Source organism: Hyaena hyaena, unplaced genomic scaffold (genome assembly GCF_003009895.1).
Source record: "Hyaena hyaena isolate Hyena2069 unplaced genomic scaffold, ASM300989v1 scaffold_248, whole genome shotgun sequence".
NCBI classification, from domain to species: Eukaryota; Metazoa; Chordata; class Mammalia; order Carnivora; family Hyaenidae; genus Hyaena; species Hyaena hyaena.
In genome coordinates this window covers 1,098,136-1,123,207 of record NW_024080881.1, presented here as the reverse complement: position 1 = coordinate 1,123,207, position 25,072 = coordinate 1,098,136, and the positions used below count along the sequence as shown (strand labels likewise).

Here is a 25,072-nt window from a genome sequence, read left to right as displayed (position 1 = left end):
TGGGAAGAAATCATTAGACACGCGGCATACCTACCCCCGTAAGCGGAGGCGTAGGTATTGCTACCATCCCCATTTTAGAGATGAGAAATGGAGGCCCAGAGAGGTGATATAATTTGCCTAAGGCTGCACAGCAGGGAGGAGTCTTAGATGGATGGGGTCTTGGCCTTCCAGGGAAGAAAGATCTGATGTCAGGGGAAGTCACCTGTCCAGGGTGAGGAGCTAGGGTGAAGGGAATGTGGGCTTGGTGTGTTGAGAAGCCAAGGTGGGGGAGCAGTTAAAGAGTGCTGAGCAAAGGCCCCCAAGTGGAGAGATTGTAGGGTATGTTCTAAAAATAAGTGGAGGGCACCTGGGTGGCTGTCGGTTAAGCCTCTGCCTCTTGATTTCAGCTCAGGTCATACTCTCACAGTTCATGAATTTGAGACCCACATCAGGCTGTGTGCTGATAGCTCAGGGCCAGCTTGGGATTCTCTCTCCTCCCTCTGCCCTGCTCCGACTTGTGAACACGCTCTCTCAACATAGAAACGAAAAACTTTAAAAAATTTTTTAAAGGTTTATTTATTTAAAAAAAATTTTTTTTACATGTATTTATTTTTGAGAGACAGAGTGAGACAGTGCGTGAGTAGGGGAGGGCCAGAGAGAGACACAGAATTCAAAGCGGCCTCCAGGGTCCGAGCTGTGAGCACAGAGCTGGGCTCAAACTCATGAATCACGAGATCATGACCTGAGCTGAAGTCAGACACTTAACTGACGGAGCCACCCAGGTGCCCTCAAAACAAAAAAAAAAACCTTTAAAAGCAAGTGGAGCCAGTATGTCTGGTGGGCAGAGACCAATCCAGGATGTGTGTGGACCGAAGCTTATGAAGTTTAGGGGCTTTCTTCAGAAAAATAATCTTTTAAATCCTACTTTTGCATATTTTACAAAACCACTGAACACACTGATAGGCCCTCTCAGACCTCAGAAGGGAAGGCCCTGAAGTTTGACCTTCATTCATTCCAGATGCCAGGCGAATCTGGGGTGGGGGCGGGGAGGACATGGCAGAGGCCCTGCCCTTCATGTTGCTGCCCTCAACCTTTAGTTGGGTGTTGCTGCCCACCGGCTCGGAGTGGGGACTTGGGCTGGTGCCACCTCAGGGGGCCGCCCATGGGGGACCCAGGGGGAAAGCACCTCACAGTGTGGGCAGATGCTTGAGTGGAAGAGGGGGTAGAGTCCCTCCCAGACCGGGAAGCCAACTCCCCGGGGAACTTCCGGCGGAACTTCCGGCGGCCATCTTGCCATGTAGGGCGGTGCTCCCCAAGGGGATCTGGTTCTCAGTTGGGTTCCCTCCCTAGGCCCCTCTCATCTCAAGGGTGCCTGGAATTGGGATCACAGGCCCTGAGCCTTCAGAGAACACAGAGGCCTCCCCCAGCAGCCAGCCTCCCCCTCTCCCCCTGCCCGGTCCCCGTACAGGTCACAGGGGGTGGCTTGTAAGGGTCAGCTGGCTGGGGGGTGAGGGAGAACACACTGTGTGGGGTGGGCAGCATCCTCTCCTGCTGTCGTGCTGGGTGGCTGCAGAGGGAGCGCAAAGGCCCTTCTGTGACGGCCATCCCAATGATGGCCGAGGCGGTGTGCGGCTGCACGGGGAGCATTCTGAACTTAGCCCCGTGAGCCAGCTGGGGGCTGGCGGTGGAGACTGGGCGCTGGGCCCGGAAGGGGGTCCTCCAGTCAGCTTGAGCCTGCCCACAAACAGGCAGCCGCTCCTGCTCGGCAGGCCGCCAGTGCAGGGCGTGGGACGTGGCCTGATCAGAGATGGCAGGGAAGGCAAACATGGCCGGCCTGGAGGTGGGGCAGGGCTGTGGCGGGAGGGTTGGCATGGTAGGCAGAAGAAGGTCCCTCCAAGATGTCTGCGCTCCAGTCTCCAGAGCCTGTGAAAGTTAGGTTATGTGGCAAAGAGGGATAAAAGGTGTTAGGCTGCCGGCCTTAACAGGGAGATGATTCCAGATTGTCCACACTGGCTCAGTGTAATGGCAAGACCTTGTGAGGGGAGAAGAGAGAAATGTGAGGACCCTGTTTGCCTTCACTGGCTGTGAAGGTGGTGGAAGGAGCCACCAGCCGAGGTAAGCAAGCAGCTTCTAGAAGCTGCAAAAGGAAAGGACAATGGATTCTTCCCTAGAGGCTCCGGAAGAAATGAGGCCCTGTGGATACCTTGACCTTAGCCCGGCAAGGCTCATTTCAGACTTGGAGTTACAGAACTGAGGCAATGTGGGTGTTTTAAGCCATGAAGGTTGTGCCCATTTATTACAGCAGCCGCAGGAAACTAATACAGGTGGCGAGCACTGACGGGGCCCGGGGAGGAGGAAGGGGCTCCGGGTGGGCCAGGCCCTGGACTGTAGGTACTCCCCCGGCCACCAGAGTGGGGGTGTCTGTGCCGCTGGCCTCTCAGGTGGATCCTGTTCTCCCTGCCAGTGTCCAGACCCGCGACTTTTAGAGACAATGAAAATAGCAAACACCTGTTGCCTGCCTGGTCCTCGCCGACCGTAAAGCACCCAACGACCCTAGGAGATGGGCACGATTATCGTTGCCATCTTAACGGCCAAGAAGTGGAGGCTCGTGTAAGTGCCCATGCCCACGCACCATGCTGCCCTTGCCAGCTGGCGGAACCTCACAGAAGGAGGCAGAGTAGGGGTGAGGCCCTCGTCCCACGTGACTTGCTCCTTATAGCCCCCAAACCGAGTTCAGTGTGAACTCCAAACCCCAGGTGGCGCTCACCCTACGGGGGGCCAAAGCCTGTGGCTGTGGGAAACGCACTTCCTGGCCAGGCCTGGGGCGCGCCTCCTTGGGGTGGGCACAGAACCACCCAAACCTCCTGGGCTCTCTGGCCTCTCGGCTAAGCACTGGTGCCCGGACCGTGCCCGTGGCCCCGGCCCCTAGGTGTGAAGAGGAACGGGAAGGCAGGAGGTGTGGCCGGCTCATGGGACAGGGGACAAAGGCCTGCCCACCATCGGCGCCTTGTTCCCCTGCCTCCCTGCAGACCTAACCCCTTGGTTCCCATGAGGAACCACCAAACCCGGCCCGGACCTCCTTACCCTGGGAGTCCCTCTGGCCGGCCACCGAGACCCAAAAACCTCACTCCCGGTTCTACATCGAATTCCGCTCAGCAGCCTGGGGAGCTGCGCACCTTGACACATATTTAATAAACAGCAAACACGGAGCCTATAATCAACTCCCAGACTGTACTTAACACGCTCTCGTTATTTCATAACGCAAACCACCCGAAGTTTGCTGGAAATTCATTTTATTATTAATAAGTCACATGATACAAAAGAATGAGAATGTTCAAAGGGCACTTGGTGAAATACTGCTTTGTCCCAAAGGGCAGCCAGCAAAGGTCATGGCACAAGGGATGCTCGGAGAACAGCAGGGAGGCAGAAGAGTAAAAACAAGTCACATGTCCACACCCGCGCCCCCTCCCCTCCCACAGCCAGTTGGCCCAGCAGATAAACATTCACCTGGATCCAAACAGCGGGTGGGAAGAGACAGCCAGATGGCTGCGTGCCAGGCGGGCAGGGCAGCCACTCAGGTCCAGTGGTTCCCGGAGGGGAGGCAAGATGCTCTCTGGCTGGGACATTCCAGAAGGCTGGGGAGGCCTATTTATTTAACAAGTCCCTACTGCTGGAGGCAAGCTTGCATTTCCTCTGCCCAGGCTCTCCAGGGGAGGGGAGAACAAAGCAAAGCCCAGTGCTGAGCCCGACCTGCCTCCTCCCTGCGTAAAGTCCCAGGAAGCGCCTGGAGAGCCACGGACCCACCACGGAGGAGCCTCTGAGCTGGGAAGGCCCCCCGCTGGCCTGCTCCTCTGGGAGAACGTGGGAGGCGGAGGCAGGGGAAAAGCCACAGCCAGCCTCCCTACAATGTCCCTGCAAAGAGGAGACCAGCTGGCACGGGACATCCTGGTGCACGGGCCGCCCCAAGGGTCTGGCAGAAGGACACCCGGCGCCGCCCTGAAGGAGCGCCAGCAGCTCCGAGGTCGGCGGGCGCATTCTCTGCAGCGGCCCTAGAGTTCACAGGCGGCGGAGAACCACAGCAGATGAAGAAAGAGCAAAACTAAAACCTGAAGCCCAGGGAGCAGCTTGGGAGCTCTCCAGGCGTGGAGTGTGGGTCTGGTGGCGTGTCGGTCCACAGGACGGCCACCTCCCGGCACAGCGTTGTCACCAAAGGCTGGCAAAAAGGCACTTTCCTTCGGGTCAGAGTGTGTCGTGGCACAAGAGGCCTGAGTGAGGGGCCCAGGATGCCCCCAGAGCCAGGCCCTGCTGGCTCCCTCCAGTTCCATCCGGCCAGGGAGGGCGTGGGGAGGGGGGGAGCTCGCCTGCTCGGGTCCTCCCGTGGCTCAGTGCACGGAGGCCCCCGCCTGCCCCACAGAGCCATGGCCAGACGGGCAGCGAGGGGGGAATGCGGTGGAAGGAATGTGGGGACGTGGTCATCAGGGTCCAGGGAAGAGACCAAAGACACACACTGGATCTGCAGGTCCCGAGCCCTATTTGCCGGCCGCCTGCCATCAGAGCCGCCACCGAGGACTCCAGAGCAGGGGACACTGTCCATCTCGAGAGGGGCACGAAGGCAAGTCCCTGGCTGGGAGGAGGCGGCCAGGGCCTCCTGAGATGCTCCCGAGACGGCGGTGGGGCTGGGTCCAGGGGAGGGCGGTGGGCTGCGAGGGAGACCGCTCGGGGGTCCCCGGCCAGCTCGGCGCAGCCCACATCCCATCCCACGCAAAGAAGCCACTGCCTCCCTCCCTGAGGTAGCCCTCCTGCCCGGCGCCTGGTCCCGGCCCTCAGGGAGAAGAGCGCTCGGCCAGGCCTCCCCTGCGCCGTCCCCCTGCCCGGCCGCTGCCCTCAGCCCTGCTCCAGGCTGTCAGTGGGCTGCACCACGGTGTAGCTCCCCTGGCCCATGGACAGCTGCCGGCTGAAGAAGGACGTGGTGCGCTTCGGTTTCACCCGCTTGATCTGCTGACCTGTCAAGGAATATGAGGAACACGCTGAGGGAGGGCTTCCCGAGGTGGGGCGGTCCGCGCCCCTGGAGCCTGAATTCCGAGTCGGTTCAGACCCAGTCTCCTCACTGGACCCACCAATCATCTGGACCTTAGTCCCAGAGCCCAGGTCTTCTACCGGGGGTAGGGGTGGGGAGGGGCGGGGCAGGTGGCCAGCCTTGCAAATTTGGGTTTGCATTTGATGCTGGGCCAGCTGTGCTGTCTGAGGAGCTTTTGCTAAACCCAGTTCAAGAACAGACCAAAGAGGGGCGCCCGGGGGGGCTCAGTCGGTTAACGTCCGACTTCAGCTCAGGCTGATCTCCTGGTTCGTGAGATCGAGCCCCGCACTGGGCTCTCTGCTGTCGGCGTGGACCCCGCTTTGGATCCTTTGTCCCCCTCTCTCTCTGCCACTCCTTGGCTAGCGCTCTTTCTTTCTCTCTCTCAAAAATAAAAATAAACATAAAAAAAAAAAAAAGAACAGACCAAAGAAACAAAACTAGACTAGCAACACAGACTAACTGGCTCGAGGTGAGCCTTGATAAAACAGATGGAATTCTTACAAGTTAGAATTTCAGGCCAGGTGACCAAGGTCAACACCAATGGTCACAAGTCATGTTGATAATGCACTTCTGATGTGATGTGATAAAAATGGCACTTTACTTCTATGACCTTCCTCCCTAACCCACAGCTCCTGCCTACTGACAAGGAAAACCTCAGGCAAATCCCAATAATGCGGCATCCTACAATATCCCTGAATAGTCATCTTCAAACTGTCAAGGTCACTGAAAACAAGGGAAATCTGAGAAACGATCACAGCCCGGAGGTGCCTACACAGACGTGGTGCTAAGTGCAGTGGGGCATCTTGGCTGGGGTCCTGCCGCCTTGAAAAGGGGCATTAGGTTAAACTGAAGGACTTTAATTAATGGGGCGCCTGGGTGGCTTAGTCGGTTAAGCGTCCGACTTTCGCTTAGGTCATGATCTCGCAGTTCGTGGGTTCGAGCCCTGTGTCGGGCTCTGTGCTGACTGCCAGCTCAGAGCCTGGAGCCTGTTTCAGAGTCTGTGTCTCCTTCTCTCTCTGACCCTCCCCTGCTCACGCTGTCTCTCTCTCTCTCTCTCCTAGAAATAAATAAAAAAATATTAAAAAAATAATAATAATACTGTATCAGTATCAGTTCGTTAATTATAACGAATATACCATATTAACCTAAGATGTTAACTAAAAAATCAAGCAACAAAAGAAAAAGAAGACAACAGAAATGAACAATCCATGAAGAAAACACAAATGGCCATGCATAGAAAAATAGCCCAACTTCACTAATATTCAAATACCAACCCAAGCAAGTTCTCTGTCAGTGTGATGGGGGATGGGCAGGTGGGGGGGTGCGCAACGTCTTCTGGGAGGGGCGCAAGTGGGCACGCCGCCTGGCACCGCAACCCTGTTTCTAGGAATTTATCCTGAGGAAATGGTGCAGATTCTAAGCAAGGAGTTAGCTGTAGCCGTGTTGTTGGTAGTGGCTGAAGACTGGAAATAATGGTCGTGCCCCACCCCAGGGAGCGCGGTGACAGCCTGCTGGCCATTCCAAGGGAGACTGGGGGGACAGTCAGGTTACTGAAAAATTATTCTGCTGTTTCTCTTTATAAAAATGACACGCGTGGGGCGCCTGGGTGGCTCAGTCAGTTAAGCATCTGACCTCGGCTCAGGTCATGAGCTCACTGTTTGTGAGTTTGAACCCTGCATTGGGCTCTGTGCTGACAGCTCAGAGCCTGGAGCCTGCTTCAGATTCTGGGTCTCCCTTGCTCTCTGCCCCTCCCCCACTCACGCTCTGTCTCTGTTTCAAAAAAAAAAATACAAATTAAAAAAAAAATGACGTGCTTGTAGTAAAAAATGTAGGGGCGCCTGCGTGGCTCAGTCAGTTAAGTGTCTGACTTGTTTTGGTTCGGGTCATGACTTCAGTTTGTGAGTTCAGCCCCGCATCAGGCTCGGTGCGGACAGTACAGAGCCTGCTTGGGATTCTCTCTCTCCCTCTCTCTCTGCTCCTCCTGTGCTCTCTCTTTCAAAAATAAACTTCAAAAAACATTTTAAAAAATGACGTGCTTGTGATAAATATGTAAATACTGCAAAGACGCACAAAGAAAAAGCAAAAGTGACAGTCATTCTCCACCACAGCTGGGGCGTCCCTCCCTCTGTACGCGGATGCAGGTTTGTGTGGGTTGTCCTATTACCCGATTCTTATTACTTGGTCTTAGTTTGTGAACATCTTGCCACTTATTAAAATTTTCTTAATGTTTATTTATTTTTGACAGAAAGAGAGAGAGAGACAGCGTGTGAGCAGGGGAGGGGCAGAGAGAGAGGGAGACACAGAATCTGAAGCAGCTCCAGGTTCCAAGCTGTCAGCACAGGGCCCAATGTGGGGCTCGAACCCATAAACCGTGAGATCATGACCCGAGCCGAAGTCGGACGCTCAACTGACTGAGCCACCAAGGCGCACCTACATCTTGCCACTTAAATGTAGGTCTTCGTTACTGCATTTAAAACCTTCTTATTTTGGAATGAATCTAGATTTTTCGAGAAGCTGCAAAGGTAATCACACACGTTCCCACGTGCCCTTGTCCAGCTTCTCCTGAGGCTGACGCCCTCCGTCAGCATCGTACGTTTGCCAAAACTGAAACGTAAACCCCGGTGCGATACGATGAACGGAGCACAGACTCCTGGACGCCCCCAGTTCTCTGGCACACGCCCTCCGTGCGCCCCAGGGCCCCGTCTCGGACAGCCCACTGCCCTTTCCCCAGCTGCCCTGATTCCACCGGATGTGGCCCCGGGTTTCTGTCCCCACTGAAGTCATGGACATCTAGTTTCTAGTTTGTCCCGTCTGGACACTGCTGCAGGGAACATCTGCGGACGCAGCGGTGACACGGCCAGAAAAGGACTCTCCCGCCAGGGCCCCAGAAGCCCCGTTCCCAATCACAGAGCGTATGTGCAGTGCGCGTGCATGATGTGAGCGTGCGCGGGCACGTGCTCACCTTCCTCCACGTAGTCGATGGTGGACAGGTGCTGGAGGCGGCTGCACACCACGCTGTCCTGTCTCCGCAGCTGCGGCCGCTGAGCGGGAGGGGGCAGGGGGCCGGCGGCCGAGGGCGGGCCGGACACGGTCTCCTGGGGGGCGGCGAGCTCCGAGGCCTGGTTCAGTTCAATGCAGTACTCGATGAGGCCGCTCATCAGCTCGGCCTGGGGAGGAAAGAGGGGCCGCCCTGAGGCCTGGGCGGTGAGCCGCGGCCTTTCCACACTCTGCAGAGGGGGACGGACGAGGTGGCCGGGCCCCTGCCTTCTGCAGGGGAGGAGGGGGCAGATGAGGAAGCAAACAGCATTCACACAAGGAAGGAAGGGGGGATCAGGTGCTCTGAGAGCAGAGGGACAGGGGAGGCAGCCACCTGGGGGTGACTTCGGGAGGTCAGTCCCGGAGGATGAGTAGGGGGCCCTGTCTCGGGTCTGAGAGGCGGGCTGGGCAGGAAAGAGCATTCCAGGCGGAAGGCCGTGCACCATGGGCGGCAGCAGTCAGGCCGGACGGGGAGAGGAGCTCAGCTGTGGGGACACGGTGCGGAAGGAAGAGGGCCCAGCCGGAACCTTCTGGGGGGGAGGGAACGGAGAGAGCTGCCTGACAGAGGCACCTGCGGGCCCGTGAGGAAGGCGGTGGCGGTCAGGTCACGGGGCCGAGGGTGGGGGTGCGGGGGGCGCCCTCTGAGCACGTTCTTCAAACGTGACACCTTCTCAACCAATCTTAAATGTAACACGTGTAACATAAAAGGTGAAGTGAGCGTGTGTCAGCAAGCAGAGTCCGGACACCTTTTGATGGGACACCAGGGGTCTGATGGATCCGCAGACAGACAGCGTCGGCGGCTGGAGGCCCTCAGCGCGCTTCCTGAGCGCCTACCCCGCGCCAGGTCTCCCACGGAGAGCGGGACATACAGGGACCAAGGAGGACGAATGGCTGCCTCATGCTCCCCAGAGGAGAGCCCACAGGGGAGGGGGCAGAGGCCTAGGGGATGGCCCCACGCTGACAGAGAAGCCGCCTGGCACACGTGCCCACACGGCGCAGCCCGAGGCCTCTCTGAAGCAACACCAGCCGCCCCGGGGAGGGGGAGCAGGGCAGGAAACCCCGCCGGGGCCCAGAAGGAAGAGCCGGCATCCATTCTCCGCACCCGCCTCCTTTGCCCACGGAAAGACTCGGCCACGCGGAGTGGGCCACTTGGCTGGCGAACGGGAGGGCAGCCGGTGGGGACAGAGGACCCCGGGCTGTAAGCATGACAGGGGAGCCCTCGAAGTTCCCTGGAACGAAAGCTCAATCACAGCGTGATGCTTCTGAGGTCCAGGGAGCCTGCCACTCAAAGGACACCACGTCCGACCAAATTAATATCCGTTCAGGATAAAGCTTGGCAAAGCAGTAACAGAAGGGAGCTTCCTCCACCTGATGGTGGGGGGTGTCTGTGAAAAACCTGCAGCTACTTCCCCCCAAGGTCAGGAGCAAGTCAGGATGTCTGCTCGCACCTACTCAACCCTGTACCGAAAAGTCAGGCAGGACAAACAGAGGCACACACACTGGGGGGTCAGAATACGACTGTCCCCGTTCACAGAGGACATGGCTGTCTACAGAGCAAACCCTGAAGACTCTGCAACAAAACTATTAGAACCAGTGAGTGAATTTAACAAAGTTGCAGGATATGCGATTATGGATATAACAAAATCAACTGTATTTTTTTTTTAAACTTTTTCTTCTAGAGAGAGAGAGTGAGTGTAGGAGAGGGGTAGAGAGAGAGAGGATCTTAAGCAGGCTCCAAGCTCACGGGGCTCGATCCCACAACGCTGGGATCATGACCTGAGCTGAAATTCAAGGATTAGACAGATGCTCAGCCAACTGAAGCATCCAGGTGCCTCCAAATCAACTGTACTTCTACATACCACAATGAAATGAACGTGGATATTTAAAGAGGGGATGTTTGTCTCCCCCTTTTTCTTCTTCCTGTTGTGGAGCATGTAGATGTGATGGCTGGAGCTGAAGCAGCCATACTGGACCGTGAGGTGAATTTAAGAGAAGAGAATGTGCATGGTAGAGAAACAAGGTTAAAGGACTCTGAATTCACAATAACAGATCTGGACCGCCTACCTATAAGGTTATGTGAGAGAAAAATTAACTTTTATGTTATTAAAAACCAAATAAATGAAAATAAATGAAAAAGTACCATCTAGGGTAGCGCGAAAGAAAGAAAGAAAGAAAGAGGAAGGAAGGAAGGGAGAAAAAAGAACCTTATGTATAAGTATAATAAAAGATATACAATATCTCTACGCTGACAACTATAAAGTATTAGAGAAAGAAATCAAAGCCAAATACAGGAAGACATAGAAATAGTTGGCCTGGAAGACTTCACATGTCAATTCTCTCCAAAATTAATCTATAGATTCAATGGAATCTTAATCTAAATCTCAGAACACTTTTAGGGGAGGAGGGGCAGCAATCAGCAAGCTCTTCCTTTTTTTTTTTTAATTTATTTCTGAGAGAGAGACAGCATGAGCAGGGGAGGATCAGAGAGAGAGGGAGACACAGAATCTGAAACAGGCTCCAGGCTCTGAGCTAGCTGTCAGCACAGAGCCCGATGCGGGGCTCGAACCCATGAACCGTGAGATCATGACCTGAGCCGAAGTTGGATGCTTAACCAACTGAGCTGCCCATGGGCCCCAGCAAGCTCTTCCTAAAATGCATATGGAAATGCAAAGTAACTGGGAGAGTCAAAAACAATTTTGGAAAAGAACAAAGTTCTGGAAATCATACCTGATTTCAAGTTCACTATCAAGTTGCAGTTAGCAGTACAGTAGGTTTATTAGTGAAAGACAAACACGTAGATCAAGGGCACAGGACAGACAATCCAGAAATAGACCCACACACCTGGCCGACCGGATTTCAACAGAGACGCAAGGGCAATTCAATGAAGAAAGGGTAGTCTTTTCAACAGATAACACTGGAACAAAAAGAAAAAAGAGAGAGAGACAGAGAAAGAGAATGTTGATCTACATATCATACTTCATGTAAAAAATTAACGAAACGGAGGGACGGTGAGCAGCAAGCACGCATCCGCGTGACTGCTGTGGACGGCTGGCAGTGTCTCAAGGGAGCGCATGCTGACCTGGGGGCCTAGCCGTTCCACTCCTGGGGGGACAGCCACATATGCGCATAGAGGACATGCACACCAGTGATCATGACAGCGCTGCTGGCAACAGTCCCAAACGGGAAACCCGAGTGTCCGTCAGCAACGGAATGGGAAAGTCAAGGCTGGCGAATGTAGACGCTGGGACACCAAGGGAGCCTCTCGAAAGATCAAGATCAAGCCACTGCCACCTGCAGCGGGGACAGCACACACACACACACACACACACACACACACACAGCCGAGCGGAAGAAACCAGACAGAAGAGAACTCACTGAGGAACCTGCTGCCAGAAGGTTGAGAAACAGGCAGAACGACTCGAGGGTGAAACGGGTCAGGATGGGGGGGCCCTTGCTGGGAGGGGGCTCGGGGGGGGGGGCCTCCGGGGTCCTGGTTCTAGTTCGCCATCTGAGATGTGTTACGTGGGTTTATTTTCAGAAAACCTGTTGAGCTGCACGCTTAGGATTTGGTAACTTTTCTCTCTGGAGAATCCAATAACACATTTACTTTAAAAAGGGGTCTAGCCTAGTGATGTAAGAATTACAGTCATCAGCAGGAAGTGGGGACAGCCACGTATACGAAGCCGTGGTAGGGAAGAGCTCGTGGATGCTAGGCCCGGGTGTCAGAGGAGCCACCGCAGGGGACAGGAGTGTCCAGGAGCTCACGGTCAAGCTGTGCTGGGGACAGAGGACAGACAGGACAGACATCTGTGCATTGGGTGTGGCAGGGCAGAGGCCGCTGGGCTTGCAGCAGGGAGGTGCAGGGGTGGGGGCTGTGTGCAGGGAGCGAAACAAAGGCGCTGAGGGGCCTTCGCCCTGCCACGCCTGCTCCTCCTCTGAGAGCGCCCAACTCCCAGGGGGCAGGGGGCCCATGCGGGCTGCTCACACGGCCACAAGCCCAGAGTGGCCTCCGCAAACCGGGCCTCTGACTCACAAGGGTGGCTCCTGCCTACCCTGGTCCCCAGGCCCTCAGCAGCCGTCTTGCCTCCTTGTCAGCCAGCCGGGAGCCTCCAGGACCCCGCCCCGACCTCGTCCCGGCGCACACCACGCCCACTACCTGCTTGGAGTAGATCTTGAGCAGCCTGTTGACCGGGGTGCCCTCACTGTCCCCATCGAACTCCAGCCACAGGACAGACTCCTCCTCCTCGGGGGAGGTGTGGTCCCACGACAGCTCCTGGAAACGCAGGCCCAGCAGGACGTGCTGGCCAGCAGGAGGGAGACACAGGGCTGGGATTCTCAGAGCCGCGCCTACTCTCCCGCCCCAGCCTGCTCAGGTGACACCGGGAGGGGACAGCTGGCCGGGCCATTTACTGCCAAGGCTGAGTCTGAACTCCTGTGTGAGCTTCTTGAAGGAGTCCCTGCTTTCATCAGACCCTCAAAAGGGGTTGTGGTCTGGGGGGGGCGGAGAGCCCCTGGCCCCCAGCGCTACTCTCCAGCTGGTCAAGCCCCTCACAGCTGGGGCAGTCATGTGGGGGAAGAGGCGGGCATGGGGGGCTTGTCCACCAGATCAGCGGGGGCATCCCAGCAGGCTGAGCCGCACTCTGGCCCAGCATGTTTGGGCACAGGTGCCCAGGAGGGGCTGGGGTCCCTCTCTGGGGACAAGTCACCCAAAACTTTTCTGCTGACTTAGGAGAGACTCCTGCCCAAGTGCAGAGAAAATCCCCATGGGCCAGGATGCCGATGCCACTGTCTACACAGGGAACCAACAGCCAGCCTGCGCCAAATGCAGGCCAAGAAGCCCGACCCGGGCAGCCAGGGACGGCTTCTAGCCGTGAGGCTTTTCTGGAAAACCACCAGCTAGTCTCCAGCCATCGGTCCAGCGGAGCGCCCAGGCCAGATCCCCTCCACCCAGAGGCCTGAATCCCAGCCGTGGCCTCCCCTTGCCCGAGCCACCCTCCTGCCCAGCACGCTAGGCAGAGAAGCTGATCTGGAGGGGACCCCAAGGAGGCTCCCAGGATGATGCTGGAGGGCCCAGGGAGCATCCAACAGGGAGGGAAGCCAGACAGGCCACCCAGTTGGCTTCGAGGCCAACCGCTGGCCCGCAAGAACCAGGAAGGCCTGGGTAAGCACCCCATGCCCTGTCCAGCGAGGCTCCCTGTCCCCAAGCCAGGTCCTGCCCTGGAGGAGCTGGGCTTACCTTCTCCCTGCTGTCGATGACATGCACTCCCTCCAGACTGATGGCCACAACCACTGGCTTTCGCCCGCCCCGGTGCAAAAAGCCCTGGGCCGGCTTGTCAACCTCACCGTGGAAGAAGGCACACCTGGGGAGGGGAACTGCCATCAGCCGGTCACCTCCAGCACCAGGAGGTTGCCACCAGCATCCGGGGTCTGGGTTCACCCTCCCCAGTGCTCTGGCCCCAGGCCCTGTGCTGGGCATATGAGAAGTTTAAGCTGTTTTGGCGACTGACGGTTAAATGGAAACCTGCCCCTGGGGAGGGAGAAACCGAGCGGGGGTGGAAGGGAGGCTTCCTGGAGGTGGTGGCATCTGCCCCGACCATGCAAGACAGGGAGGCTTGAACAGGCTGGGGGAGGAACGGAGGAAAGGCAGGCTCCTCAGATGGAGAGGAGTGTGACCCTGGGAGTGGGACAGAGGAGGTCACGTCTGGGCACCCGCCAGGAGGGTCTGGGGCTGAGGCTGCTGGAGGTGGCCAAGCTGTATCAGGGTTGGGAGAACTCGCTCCCCACCGTCTGTCAGGCCAAGACCCTTCAGCAGCAGTGGGGTCCAGCTGCACCTGCCCGGGGGCCACGAGGGAACGGGGGCCACCCAGGGAGGCTTCGGGCTTGACATGGGGAAGGGGAAAAGGTGTAGTGGCCTCGGCACGCCAACTCATTGAGCCACCACCCTCTCCCCCTGCCCCGCCACGTCCTTCCCTCTCCTACGTCTGCCTGGCCCGCCGCCCCCTCGCACCAGGCGCAGCCCAGAGTCCTTGCTGAACCCCACCCCGTGACTGCCCGCACCCTCACTCCCGGAGCGGCCGGGAGACAAGCACGTGCTGCGTCCGAGGCCTGAGAGCAGCCTCGCTCCTGGAAGACTTCTCCAGGTTCAGCGGATGGCTGGGACTCCTGCTTCTCCGAGGGCACAGAAGCCACCAGAAGCAGCCACTTGGCTACCCTCATCTCAGTTTCTCACCCTCTGTCGGATCAGCCCCATCCGTACACACACACATTTCATGCATCATAAAAATTAAAAGCCTCCGCCCCCATATCCACCCACAAATGCTGCATCCCTTGACTCCACTGCACAGCACTGACCCCAGAAGCAGCGGGCCACACCCGCTGCCTTCTGTCCCTTCTCTCTCCTCCACCCACTGCCACCCCACGATGCTGGAACCAAGGTCTATCATCAGCCACACAGGGCACGTTGAATTCGACCCGGAAGCAGCAGCCTAGGACACTTCGTCACTTCCTCCTCCCTGACACTTCCCTCTGCCCGCCTCACTGGCCCAGGGCCTCCGTGTGCCTGTCCACGCGCACCTCCTTGGCCATGTCTTTGGGCTCTAGGTTTCAGACCCCCCCAAATGCTGATGCTCACCAACTACTGCCGACTCTAGACTCAGAGACCTAACCGCCCGTCCGTCAGCTGGGTATCCGGCGAGCATCTCAAAATCAACACGTCGAAAACCATACCCCCAGCCTTCCCCAGCCAATTCCGGGGCACGGTCCCCTCCCGGCTGATGACACCATCTTCATTTGCTCGGGCCGCATACCTGCAGTTCCCTCTCTTCTCCTTCATCTGCTCCCCTGTACATCTGTCCAGCAAATTCTGTCGACTCTCCCCTCAACGTCTCCGGCATCTGACCATGTCTCAGCTCCTGCGCTATTACCACCCGGCCCGAGCCGTCTCTCCCCTTCGGGGCATGGTCACGCTGTCCTCACTGGTCACCTCACCGGTCTCTCCTCTGCTTCCGCTGCTGGCTCTCTTCCCCCCAGAAAGGCAGCCTCACCAGGCAGGGCCCGGGTCTCTGCTCACCGAGGTCTCGCCAGTGCCCCGGCTACGGGCACGCACAGGTCCCCGAGAGCTACTGACCACTGCCGGCGGCGCAGAGAACTGGCTACATGCAAGGTCAGCAGGCCCAGCGGCCAAGTGACCGTGGCGGTGGAAGGAGAGTCGCCTGGCCTGTGGCAGGAGCAAGGGGAGGGCAGGGGTCCAGCTCGGTGCCTGTGGGGCCCGAGGTGCCGGCTTCAAGACACAGCTCACGTGAGGGCAGGGCACGGCTGGCGCAGAGGGGGCACCCCAGCAGAGGCCAAGACACATGGCTGGGCGTCAGGGGAGGGGACAGCAGAGACCCCAGGGCCAGGGAGTCGCTCACCCGTAAAAGGGCAGCTCGTGGCTCTTGAGGAGGTAGGCACGGTAGTGGGTGCCGAGGGAGGGCTCGTGCTCGCCCTCGCTGCCGACCGCATCCTTCACCTGGCAGTAGGCATTGAGCAGGCCCTGCTCGCCTGGCCCGGCCTTGGCCCCACGGCCCCGGAGCGCAGCGAAGAGCCCATGGCTCCGCTTACAGAGGTGGGCAGGGAGGAAGGAGTCCAGCTTCTCCCTGCGGAGAGGGAAAGAGGGGTGCCCGGCGTGAGGAGGGGCTCCGGGGCTGGGGCCTGCCAGAGGGGCCGAGGTCCCCGGGGGGCAGCATGCTCACGGGCAAGGGCAGGCAAGGCCCCGGACGAGGACCGACAGCAAGCCCACTGCCACGAGCCCTGCGGCAAGCGTGGCTGGCGACAGGCCCGGAGGACAGGCTGGGAGACCAAAGGGGCGGCCGCAACCAGGCCCGCCGCACAGCCAGCCTGTGGCCGGAGGATTTGGGCGCAGTGTCTATGTCACTGAGTCAGGAAGGTTTGGATTTTTGAGCCAGTGGAACTTTTACGACTCAAAAACGGCGGCAAGTGACCTTCATACACCTCTCCACACGTTTCCTGCCAAACAGGGATATTAAAAAACACCCTGTCAAACCACAATCCATGAACACAGGTTCAAGAAGGAAAGGATGACTCCGACTGCTCATGACCACAAAGTAAGAACCTCGGCGTAATCATGCTGTTCCCGCGTCAGGCAGCGCTCTGACCGCGTGGGCAGCGCACCGGCTGCTGCCAGCCGACCACAGCCGGAGCTCTGTCTCTGAGCAGCGAGCACTTTCTCAGAGGCCCAACCGCCCCAGGGATAAAATAAGGACATTAACCGCTGGTAGCATGGAGGGGCGCCAGCAGGTGCCTGGCACCTAACGAATACCACTGAGGTTATCATTTTTCACCACAGAGGGGAGGGGTCTCTCCTGGGACTTCTGGCCAACGGAACAGCCCAGGCCACCCCTGGCCAGCGGGAGGGCCGAGGAGAGGAAGGAACTCGCCGGCCTGGTGGCCCAACAGCAGGGCGGTGTGAGGAGGGGTGGCCGGGGGGGGCCGCCACCCTCCTCGTGGGCACTTTCATTGCTTGTGCTCTTGTATCCTGTCTTCCAGCAACAGCCCTCACTCGTCATCTGGAAATCCAGTCTCCCCACACCCATCCGTGGGGCCGGGGCGGGCTCAGGGCGGGCCCATCAGCGCTCTGGCCACCACATCTCAGCCAAGGGAAGGGGACCTCAGGGTGAGCGTGAGGACTCTTGTGCATAAGGGAGGAGGCCTCTCCCGACACACAACTGTTGCGGCCATCCGGCCTGCCTGCCTGTGAGCCGGCCCAGAGGACACAGGGCTGGGCTGGGTGGTCCCTGTGGGGCCTCAGCTATTAGTCACCTGGCACAGGGCCCTGTCTCTGCACATCCTCTCCCCCAGCACGCCGCCCGCCCAGTGCAGGGGGGAGGAGCCTGGGGTCCAGGAGCACCCTGTGCTGAAAGTTCGTCTTCACTGCAATTAGCTCTAAACCTCAGGATCATTGTGCAGGGAGGTCAGAGTCCGGCCTGGTGTGCTTCCGGGGCAGACTGACTTCTCACCGCAGAGAGCACTGCTTCTTGAGCGGGGCTGGGAAGCACAGAGCCAGCAAGCCGGAGTGTCTGGGCAATGGGGCCTCGTCCCTGTAGTTCAGAACTAAGCCGGACTGTCACTGGTGACTGGGGTCAGGATCGGCTCAGTCCCGGGCTGTGACCTGGGAAGAACCAGCCCACCTCTCCCCTGCCCGATCTCCGATGGAGGCTCCAGCCCTGTGCACACCCGCGGCTCCTCTCACAGGCATCGCTTCACCCAAATCTCCCACTTCTCAGGCCCTTCGGCCCAGAGCAGATGAGGGAAAGGAGGCGCAGAGAGGTGGGGTGACTCGCCCAAGGTCACACAGCGCCAGGGCCAGCCCCAGGGCCTGCCTACACCTCCTGACTCCGGATCCTGTCAGATCGTCCAGGACTCCAGGACAAGCGTCCCGCCCCCGTGTCCCCGCCTCAGGTCCCACCGGCCCTCACCTCACGGCGCAGGCGGTGGGCTGGCCAGGCTGGTAAGGCCCGAGCTGCACGCGGCACACCAGTGCGCCCAGGGCCTCGCAGTCCTCCAGGTCACACGGGTACCGTGCAGCCAGCACATTGCCTTTGGCCTCCTCATAGAGCAGCCGCAGGACCTCCTCGTCGTGGATCTGCGGGCCGGTGTGGTAGGGGGGGCGGCTCAGCTGGGCCGGCGCACCAGCATCCCGGGCTCTACGGACAAGGGGAGGCCGGACGCGGGGCCCCGGAGATGGGTGGCACCACCTGGGGCGCGCCGCCTCACCTGGAGCTCCCGCCGCTTTGGGAAAAACACGTTCCTTCGGAACTGCAGCGAAGGCTCGTCTGGGGAGAGAGGCTGGGGTCACCGCCCGGCATCCCCCCCTCCGCCCCCCTGCCCTCGCCACTGGCCCGGCCCCGCCCTGGCATCCCCCTCACCCACCACGCTGACAAAGCCCAAGGGCCGTCCAGAGACATGGCTTATCTCGCTGCGCTCACAGACCCCCGGGGCCGCTCCCTCCGTTCCCCTTAAAGATCCTGTAAGACCTGGTAACTGCGACCCAAAGGCCCAAGGGGCTGCCTCCCCTGTCCCTGGCACAGACTGCCATCCACCTCCCCCCCCCCCAACACCGAGGACCCTCCCCGGGCAGGAGTGGCCGCTGGTGCCCGGGAGAGACGCGGGCCGGCTGGCGGCGGCACTGACCCGCGACCACGTCGTCGTCGGGGGCGTCGGTGAAGCGGAGCAGCAGTTCCGGCCACTGGCGGCCCAGCTTGTAGGGCTGGTGCTTGGGCTTCAGCTGCACCTCTGCGGGGCGAGAGGGAAGCGGCCGTGTGTGTGGCCTCTGATCGCCACGACTGCCACCGCAAACGACGGCAACAATAACAGACGGCAGTCGTGGCCGGTGCTAACAGAAGATACGAGCATCCTGAACCCTCGCGAGTGGTTTACGCGCATCTGCTCTGTGATAACGCTACGCTTGCTTCACTTGTGCAGAGAAAGGAGGCGCAGAGAGGTTAAGTTACTTGTCCAAAGTCACACAACAGGCGAGAGAGGGTCAGGCCTCAGGCAGCACCAGCCTCTGATGTTCCCTACAGCATGAGGTGGTGGCTGATGGAAAGTGCCAGAGATGGCGGTACAGAAGAACCCAGCACTGCCATTAGGAAGCAGAGCCCAAAACTGATAACTGAGGCCCAAAGGCCCAAGACAACTGAGGCTGCCCTCTCCTACCCCCTGGTGGAGCCTGGGCTTCCTCCTCGCCAGGCCCCACCCCCAGCATCTTTCCCAGGAACCCCAGCTGACCTTCATTCCATGCCATCCAGCTCGCCCACCCCATTTTCTCCTCGTTCCCTCTCCCACTCTGCTCCGGCCATACGGGCCTTCTTCAGTAGCTTGAATCTCCCCAGCGAGTCGGTGCCTCAGGACCTTTGTAAGTGCTGTTCCTCCTGCCTCAGGCATTCTCCCCCCTAGAGCCTCACATGACAGGCTGGCTTGGGTCTCAGTTCAAGCGTGTCCTTCCCCAGACCCTTCACTGAGGCGGCTCCCTCATCAACTTCCCCCATGCCACTGCACCCTCATCTGGTTGTCTTTTCAGTATTTACCACTATGTGATGTCACCTCTCTGTCCAGACTGCACTGGCTGGGGAGTCCTCATGTCACCTGGGCAACAGTGGCTCTGTCCTGTTCACTGCTGTACCGCTGGCCCACCGCAGGCCCTCACATGGGTGGACAGAGTGGCCAAGGGCATCACTCGTGGCCCCTTGGCTCTGGGCAGCCAGCTGGCCCCGGGGCTCAACACCCCGGGCCAGGAATGAGAAAGCACTTTCATTTCATGCACCAGTGACCGGAGCCTTTGAGGAAGTCAGAGGCCACTTCCAAGCCACCAGTGATGAAGGAGGGTGGCTGCCGGGGGTGGAGGCGTGGGGAAGTGCCATCAACTAGCTACTCCTGCCCTCCGACCCCGCTTCCGACCCCTACCTCCTCCCAGAGGGCCGGGCGCCTTATCCTGCCAGCATGAAGCCAAGGGTTCTCATCCCTGTGCTTTGGGTTTCCATCTTTTTTTTTTTTTTCTTTGAGATAGGGTGCAAGTAAGCCAGGAGCAGAAAGGGAGAAAGAAGCTAAGCTTGCCCAAAGTGGGGCTTGAACTCTCCTGAAGCAGGGCTCGCACTCACCCGAAGTGGGGCTCCAGCTCACCTGAAATGGGACTCACTCACGAACCATGAATTCATGACCTGAGCCAAAGTTAGATGCTTAACCAACTGAACCACCCATGCACCCTTATCTGGTCCGTGATCTTAACCCAAAAGGACAGCCACATCCCCCAAGCTGTTCTCCCTCCTGCTCGCAGCCTCTCCCATCCACTCCTGCATTCAGCTTCCTCACACCCCTTTCTCCTCCAACGTTTCTCAGATATTCAGATTTCTCAGGGGCTCCTCGTCCCTCATTTCCAACCTAGATCCTTGCCCACATCCATCTGTCACCACCTCTGCCTCACCCAGTGGCAGCATCCTCTCCCCTCCAAGAAAGGCTCCCTCTCCAACCCCAGCCTCCCCCCCCCACCCCACCGGCCACTCAGCGGGGGCTCTACATGCTTTCCACCTGGACGCTCCCGGGATGCCAGAGCCTGAGGGCCAGGAGGCCGTCCACTGAACAGGTGGGACACTGAAGCCCAAAGCGGGACAGTGCCTGCCCAAAGCCACCAAGAGTTAGTGGCAACCAGGACCACAGCTCCAGCACCACACTTAAGACTGCGACTTCCCCGAGGGCAGGGACGCCTTCGGTCCTGCTTCCCATTGTATCCCCGGAGTTTAGATCGCTGGTCTGCACGGGGCTGCTGGGAGGCGGCTCCGGACCTACTTGTGAGGTGACCAAGGTGACTGACTAGCTGGGACCCCTGGACACACTGAGGGGGAGAGTGGACCCGGGGCAAAGGTGCCCTTCCTTCTGTCTACAGTCCAGCCCTGCCGCCGAGCCCCAGCAGCTCAGGGGACTCCCGTGATCAGAGCAGGACTACGTGGACCTGAGGCCCCACACTTTCAGATGGAATCTTCCCGTCTGAAGGCTTTCACCCGAATGAGACCGATGGTCCCTGGAGCCTGCTCTGTGCGGAGTGGCACGGGCACTGAGAAGGACACGCATTCCTCAAACATCCAGCTTGAGGGGCGGCTCCAGCAGATGGCACCCCTCCCCCCCCACCGCCCTGGGGCATCTGTCATAGCTTAATCTGGGGTTGGGGGGAAGCCAAGGGTTCCGAGGGGCCTGAGTCAAAGATGAAATGGCCTTTCAGCCTTCCTGGACCCAGCCAGGAAACCAAGTGGGCGCCGACTTTGTGCTGGGGCCTCTCGCCACCCTCCTCCTGGACAGGATGGTGCCCCAGCGTGCCCCAGGCTGGCCACACAGGCAGCCCATTCATGTTCTTGCGCGGGGGGTGGGGGGGGACAGGAATGTGATGAGGAGGGAGTGGGGGCGGAGGAAGTAGGAGGAGCTGCCCAGCTGCAGGGACAGAGCCCGGAGCCAGAGGCAGGGCAGGGGTCAGCCACTTGAGACCGTCGCCCCCAGCTTTCCAAAGATATGAACCAAGGGGCCCGCAGTTCCGACTGACACCCGGAGGGTGAAAAGGGGGGCAGCTGAGCTGGGTGGGGAACGGGCGGAGGAGACTTGTTGGCAGGAAGAGGGTGGGCGAGAGTAGCAGCTGGACAGGAAACTCCATCAGGGCAGGGGGGTTGGACACAGGACATAGACAGGATGGAGGGAGCCGCGGCAGGGCACTCCGTCTCCCACTGGCCGGGAGAGACCCTCCCTCTGGGCTAGAGGCACAAATCCCACTGGCCTTGACAAAGACGTAACTACTAGAGGCCCCGTCACCCCTTCTTGCCCCTGTTCCTCTACAAGAAAGGAGAATATTGAAGCTCGGCAGACATGTCTGGCCCGGACACCTCTCCTTTGGCCCCCTTCCTGTGCAAGCCAGCAGGCTAGAGGCCCTATTCAGAGGCCTTAGGGACTCCCCCCACCCCCGAGCCCTTCCCCCCGCCGCCCCCCACTCCTGCTCCATCCCTGCCTTGGGATCTCAGCCTGAAAGGACCGGACACAGGTGGTCACGGACCAGAAAACAAGCCGAGTTGGACGCCCCCATGCAGAACAGTCAGGTTCCCACTTGTCCTGCCCACCCCACCGCCGGGGGTGGCTGCTTCCTTGGCCCAACTTCCTCCCTGCCCCCCCTCATCCCCCGGAAGCAGGATGCAGTTCGAAGAGGCTGGCTGAGGGGGTCCCGCCCAAGCTTCCATTCTGATCTGGGTCCTACCAGTCACTGAACCCACCACTCCCAGCCTCACCTTCGTCTGTAAGACAGCGCTGGGCCATGAGGATGGCCAGCTCAGGCTGTGGCATGGGCCACACGCTTCCCTCCCTGTCCCCCAGTCCTGCGCCTCCTCATGCCCCAGGTCCAGCACCAGCGAGGCTGAGGGCCAGGCTTGACCCCTCCTCTGCCACCAGCAGAGAGAGCGTGGGGGCAGAGGAGCCAGCTGTCCTAAAAGCGGGGGACAGCCCCAGGACATACATAGGTCCCGCCTTCTCCTGACGCCTGTGGCCAGAGGTTCCGGAAGCTGGCCCCTCCCTACTGGGCATCACCCTTCCGACCCTCCAGCCTGAGCTTCTGAGTGCCAAGCCTTACCCAGCAGAGGAGAGACAAGCCAGAGTGCGAAGGCCTCCAGGGCGATGTCCGGGAGCTGCAGGACCTCACGGACGGCCCGGTGCAGCTCGTGGGCAGTAAGCGAGGGCAGGTTCTCCACGGCCAGGGGCACCACCGTGTCATCCGCCAGGTACACCAGCACGTCAGCTGCTGCAGCAACGGAGATGGGCGGGGTCAGCTAGGCCTGCTACCTGGGCACAGACGCGCTGACCAAGAACCCTCTACCCGTCCCCCCCACATCCCTTAGAGTGCCTCTACCCTCTGAGGGCAGAGCCCCAGCATCCTCAAAGGACCCTGTGAAGAGTGGTGTTACAAGGCTTGAGACCCTCGAGCCACCCAGAAGCCCAGCAACTCTGGCCCAGGGACCAGCCCAGTCCCACCCTAACTCCCAAAGCTTCAAATCCCCACACACTCTCCTGGCAGCCCCAAGGACTCTGCTGGGCTTCGTCCTTGATGGAGAACATTCCACAGGTGAGGACTGAGAGCAGAGACAGGCCGAGCCCATCCTGAGATGATAGGAAGTCAGTGCATCAGGCGGGGAGAGAGGAGACCTGGCAACCCGCTGCTATTCTCAGGCAAGCAGCTGTCTCTCTCTGTCCCGGGCTAAGATAGAACAGGGGATTCCTAAGGCCACCCAGGGTAAAGCAAGTTCCAGGGCTCAGCTTCCATAGGATTCTTCAAGCCTCAGGACTCAATACCATGGCCTTTCAGGATAGTCTGACCAGGCCAGGAGCAATACAAGCTAAGAAGGTGTGTGTTCACTTGTGACAGCTGGTAGGATTCTTATTTGGAGCCTGGTGCCGAAGGGAGGCCCTTAGAGGAGGAGCCAGATTCAATCCCCGTCCCTGGAACTTCAGGTACGGTGAAGGACCACTGAGCTTGGAGGCCCATATACCAGGGCTCCAGTCCAGCCGGGGTCCTGGCTGGCGGGCTGGCTCCAGCAGGTGTGAGTGTGACTCGCTTCATTAAAGCAGGGCTAACACCTCTCTCTCAAAGAGAGGCTGTGAATCCAGGGGGGTAAAGCCTATGAAAGGCAAAGGCGTAGTTTATCGTCAACACACGTGAACGTGCATTTTGGATCTCTAGTCTGTGCTGCCCGTAACGGCTACTTTCTTGACAGACCATAAAATCATCTCCAGGAGGCTGTGATTCAGACTCACTTTTCAAGTAGGGAGAACGGAGTCAATGCAGGTTCCAGTACCCAGTGACTTAACCTCTCTAGGGCCCAATTTCCTTCCTTATAAAATGAAGATAATGATCCCTGCTTTTCAAACTGCTGTTTGTTAGAAAGAAATCAAAGTCAAGGTGTCACTTTCATCCTGAGATTTCACTTCAGTTTCACAGCTATGGAAGATAGGCTCATTTTACAAATGAAGAAAGGGAAATTCAAGAGCAGTGCCCAACTTGGTCAATAGCCTAGTGACAGAGCCCAGGTCCTCTGACTGTCTTCTGTCACTTTTTGTACCTCCACAGATCTTATTTGTTAATTAATAGATAAGATTCTCTTCAATGAAAGAGATGACAAGCCAGGGCCACTTCCCCAGGAGTGAAGCACAAGTTGGGTATGGGGAATAGGTGATGGGGACAGGGACCCACCTCGGGCTCCCACGGAGGACACGCTGCTTCGATGGGACCGCTCAGCGGGGCCCGGTTGCCCAGCATTATCTTCTGTCCCGTCCATCTACACAGGGAAAGAGAAAGAACGGCTACCGTGGGGTGGGGTGTCCAGGGATGAGGGGGTTGGGGAACCCTTCAAACTCTCATTGAGGAGGATCGGAGTCCCGGGCTGATCTGCACAAGTGAACAGCGTTGGCTGGGGGCACTGCGGTGCAGACCAGCGCGTCTTCAGCCAACTCAAGCTCGAGGCTGGTGGTCAGGGTGGCGGTGGTCAGGTGTGGGGTCGAAGCTCGACTCGCCGGGATGCCCAGGCAGGGCACGGTGGCCCCCATCCCGGGCGGGGACCCGCGTAGGGCGTCGCCGCGCTCTCACCTCGCAGGGAGTCCGTGCCCGCCTCTTCAGCCCAGGCTCCTGGTCTAACTCCGACCCCCACTCCGAAGCTGGCTAGGACTCCGGCACCCGCTCGGGCTGCGCCTACCCGGGCGGCGACACGGAAGCTGGGGCGGAGGAAGCGCGACGCGCATGGCCCCGCCTCCCAACCCTCGGAGCCAATGGGAGTCCGGGACTGCGGCGCACGCGCCCTGCCTGGCGCCAGCGCGCTCCCGCCTGCTACGGGCCCGCGCCTCGAGTGTTTGCTTACGCCCCTGGCCACCAGGCGGCCACCCTAGGAAACATCCCGGCCACCAACTCAGTGACGGAGGGCAGTGCCCCCCACCCCTTCCACGGTCCTGCCCGCTGGCCTGTAACAAGGTGTAATGAAGGTTCAAGGAAATCAGGAATGGTGACCGAGCTATGGGCGCTCACCCCCTCGCCTGTAAAACGGAGATGCATCCTGGGACGTGTCTGGGATCCACACTGTTCTGGGTGCTGCGTAAAGGTGACTCAGGCAGCAGCCTGTACTGCTGTGGCTCCTCCTGGGCCCTGAGTGGTCATGGGCTCTTTGCTGTGGTCAGAAGACTGGGCCTTTGTCTGAACTCGGCCTGGGCAAGTGCCTTCTCCCCCAGGCCCCAGTTTCCAATCTATAAAGTGAAGAGATTGAACCCAATGGCCTCCTAGGATTCTCAAGGTTATATGCTAGAAACCCAAGCCAGACACACTTGATTTTCCAAGGCGCGGTCACATGAGCCCTCTCTATCTTAGACACACAGCCTGGAGGCTTTGAGCCGTTCCCAGGCTAGAAAGTGGCGTGGGTG

The 25,072-nt window shown here is 59.0% G+C and overlaps 1 protein-coding gene across 2 annotated transcripts; it reads right to left on the bottom strand.

Annotated features, from left to right (window-relative positions):
• Nucleotides 1-3,255: 3,255 nt before the first annotated feature.
• Nucleotides 3,256-24,360, bottom strand: FRMD8 (FERM domain containing 8). 2 transcript variants are annotated; one of them, XM_039244903.1, is made up of 11 exons: nt 24,252-24,360; nt 23,859-23,943; nt 22,245-22,412; nt 18,281-18,382; nt 17,864-17,922; nt 17,566-17,732; nt 15,502-15,726; nt 13,329-13,452; nt 12,249-12,392; nt 8,019-8,223; nt 3,256-4,982 (listed from the first exon to the last, which is right to left on the bottom strand). In XM_039244903.1, the coding sequence occupies exons 2-11, from the start codon at nt 23,941-23,943 to the stop codon at nt 4,864-4,866; spliced, it is 1,398 nt and encodes a 465-aa protein (XP_039100834.1). In that variant the 5' UTR covers nt 24,252-24,360; the 3' UTR covers nt 3,256-4,863. The 2 variants fall into 2 exon arrangements, with proteins under 2 accessions (XP_039100834.1, XP_039100835.1); XM_039244904.1 differs by having other exon boundaries at nt 22,245-22,409.
• Between the last annotated feature and the right edge of the window lie 712 nt (nt 24,361-25,072).

Bases quoted from the DNA above. Each gene is read 5' to 3' on its own strand.
- FRMD8 (XM_039244903.1), bottom strand. From the start codon at position 23,943: ATGGACGGGACAGAAGATAATGCTGGGCAACCGGGCCCCGCTGAGCGG. The intron at 18,383-22,244 runs GTAAGGCTTGGC...CTCGCCCCGCAG, and splicing joins GCTTGTCTCTCCTCTGCTGG to AGGTGCAGCTGAAGCCCAAG. The intron at 13,453-15,501 runs GTGAGCGACTCC...TCCCCTCCCCAG, and splicing joins CACGAGCTGCCCTTTTACGG to GTGTGCCTTCTTCCACGGTG.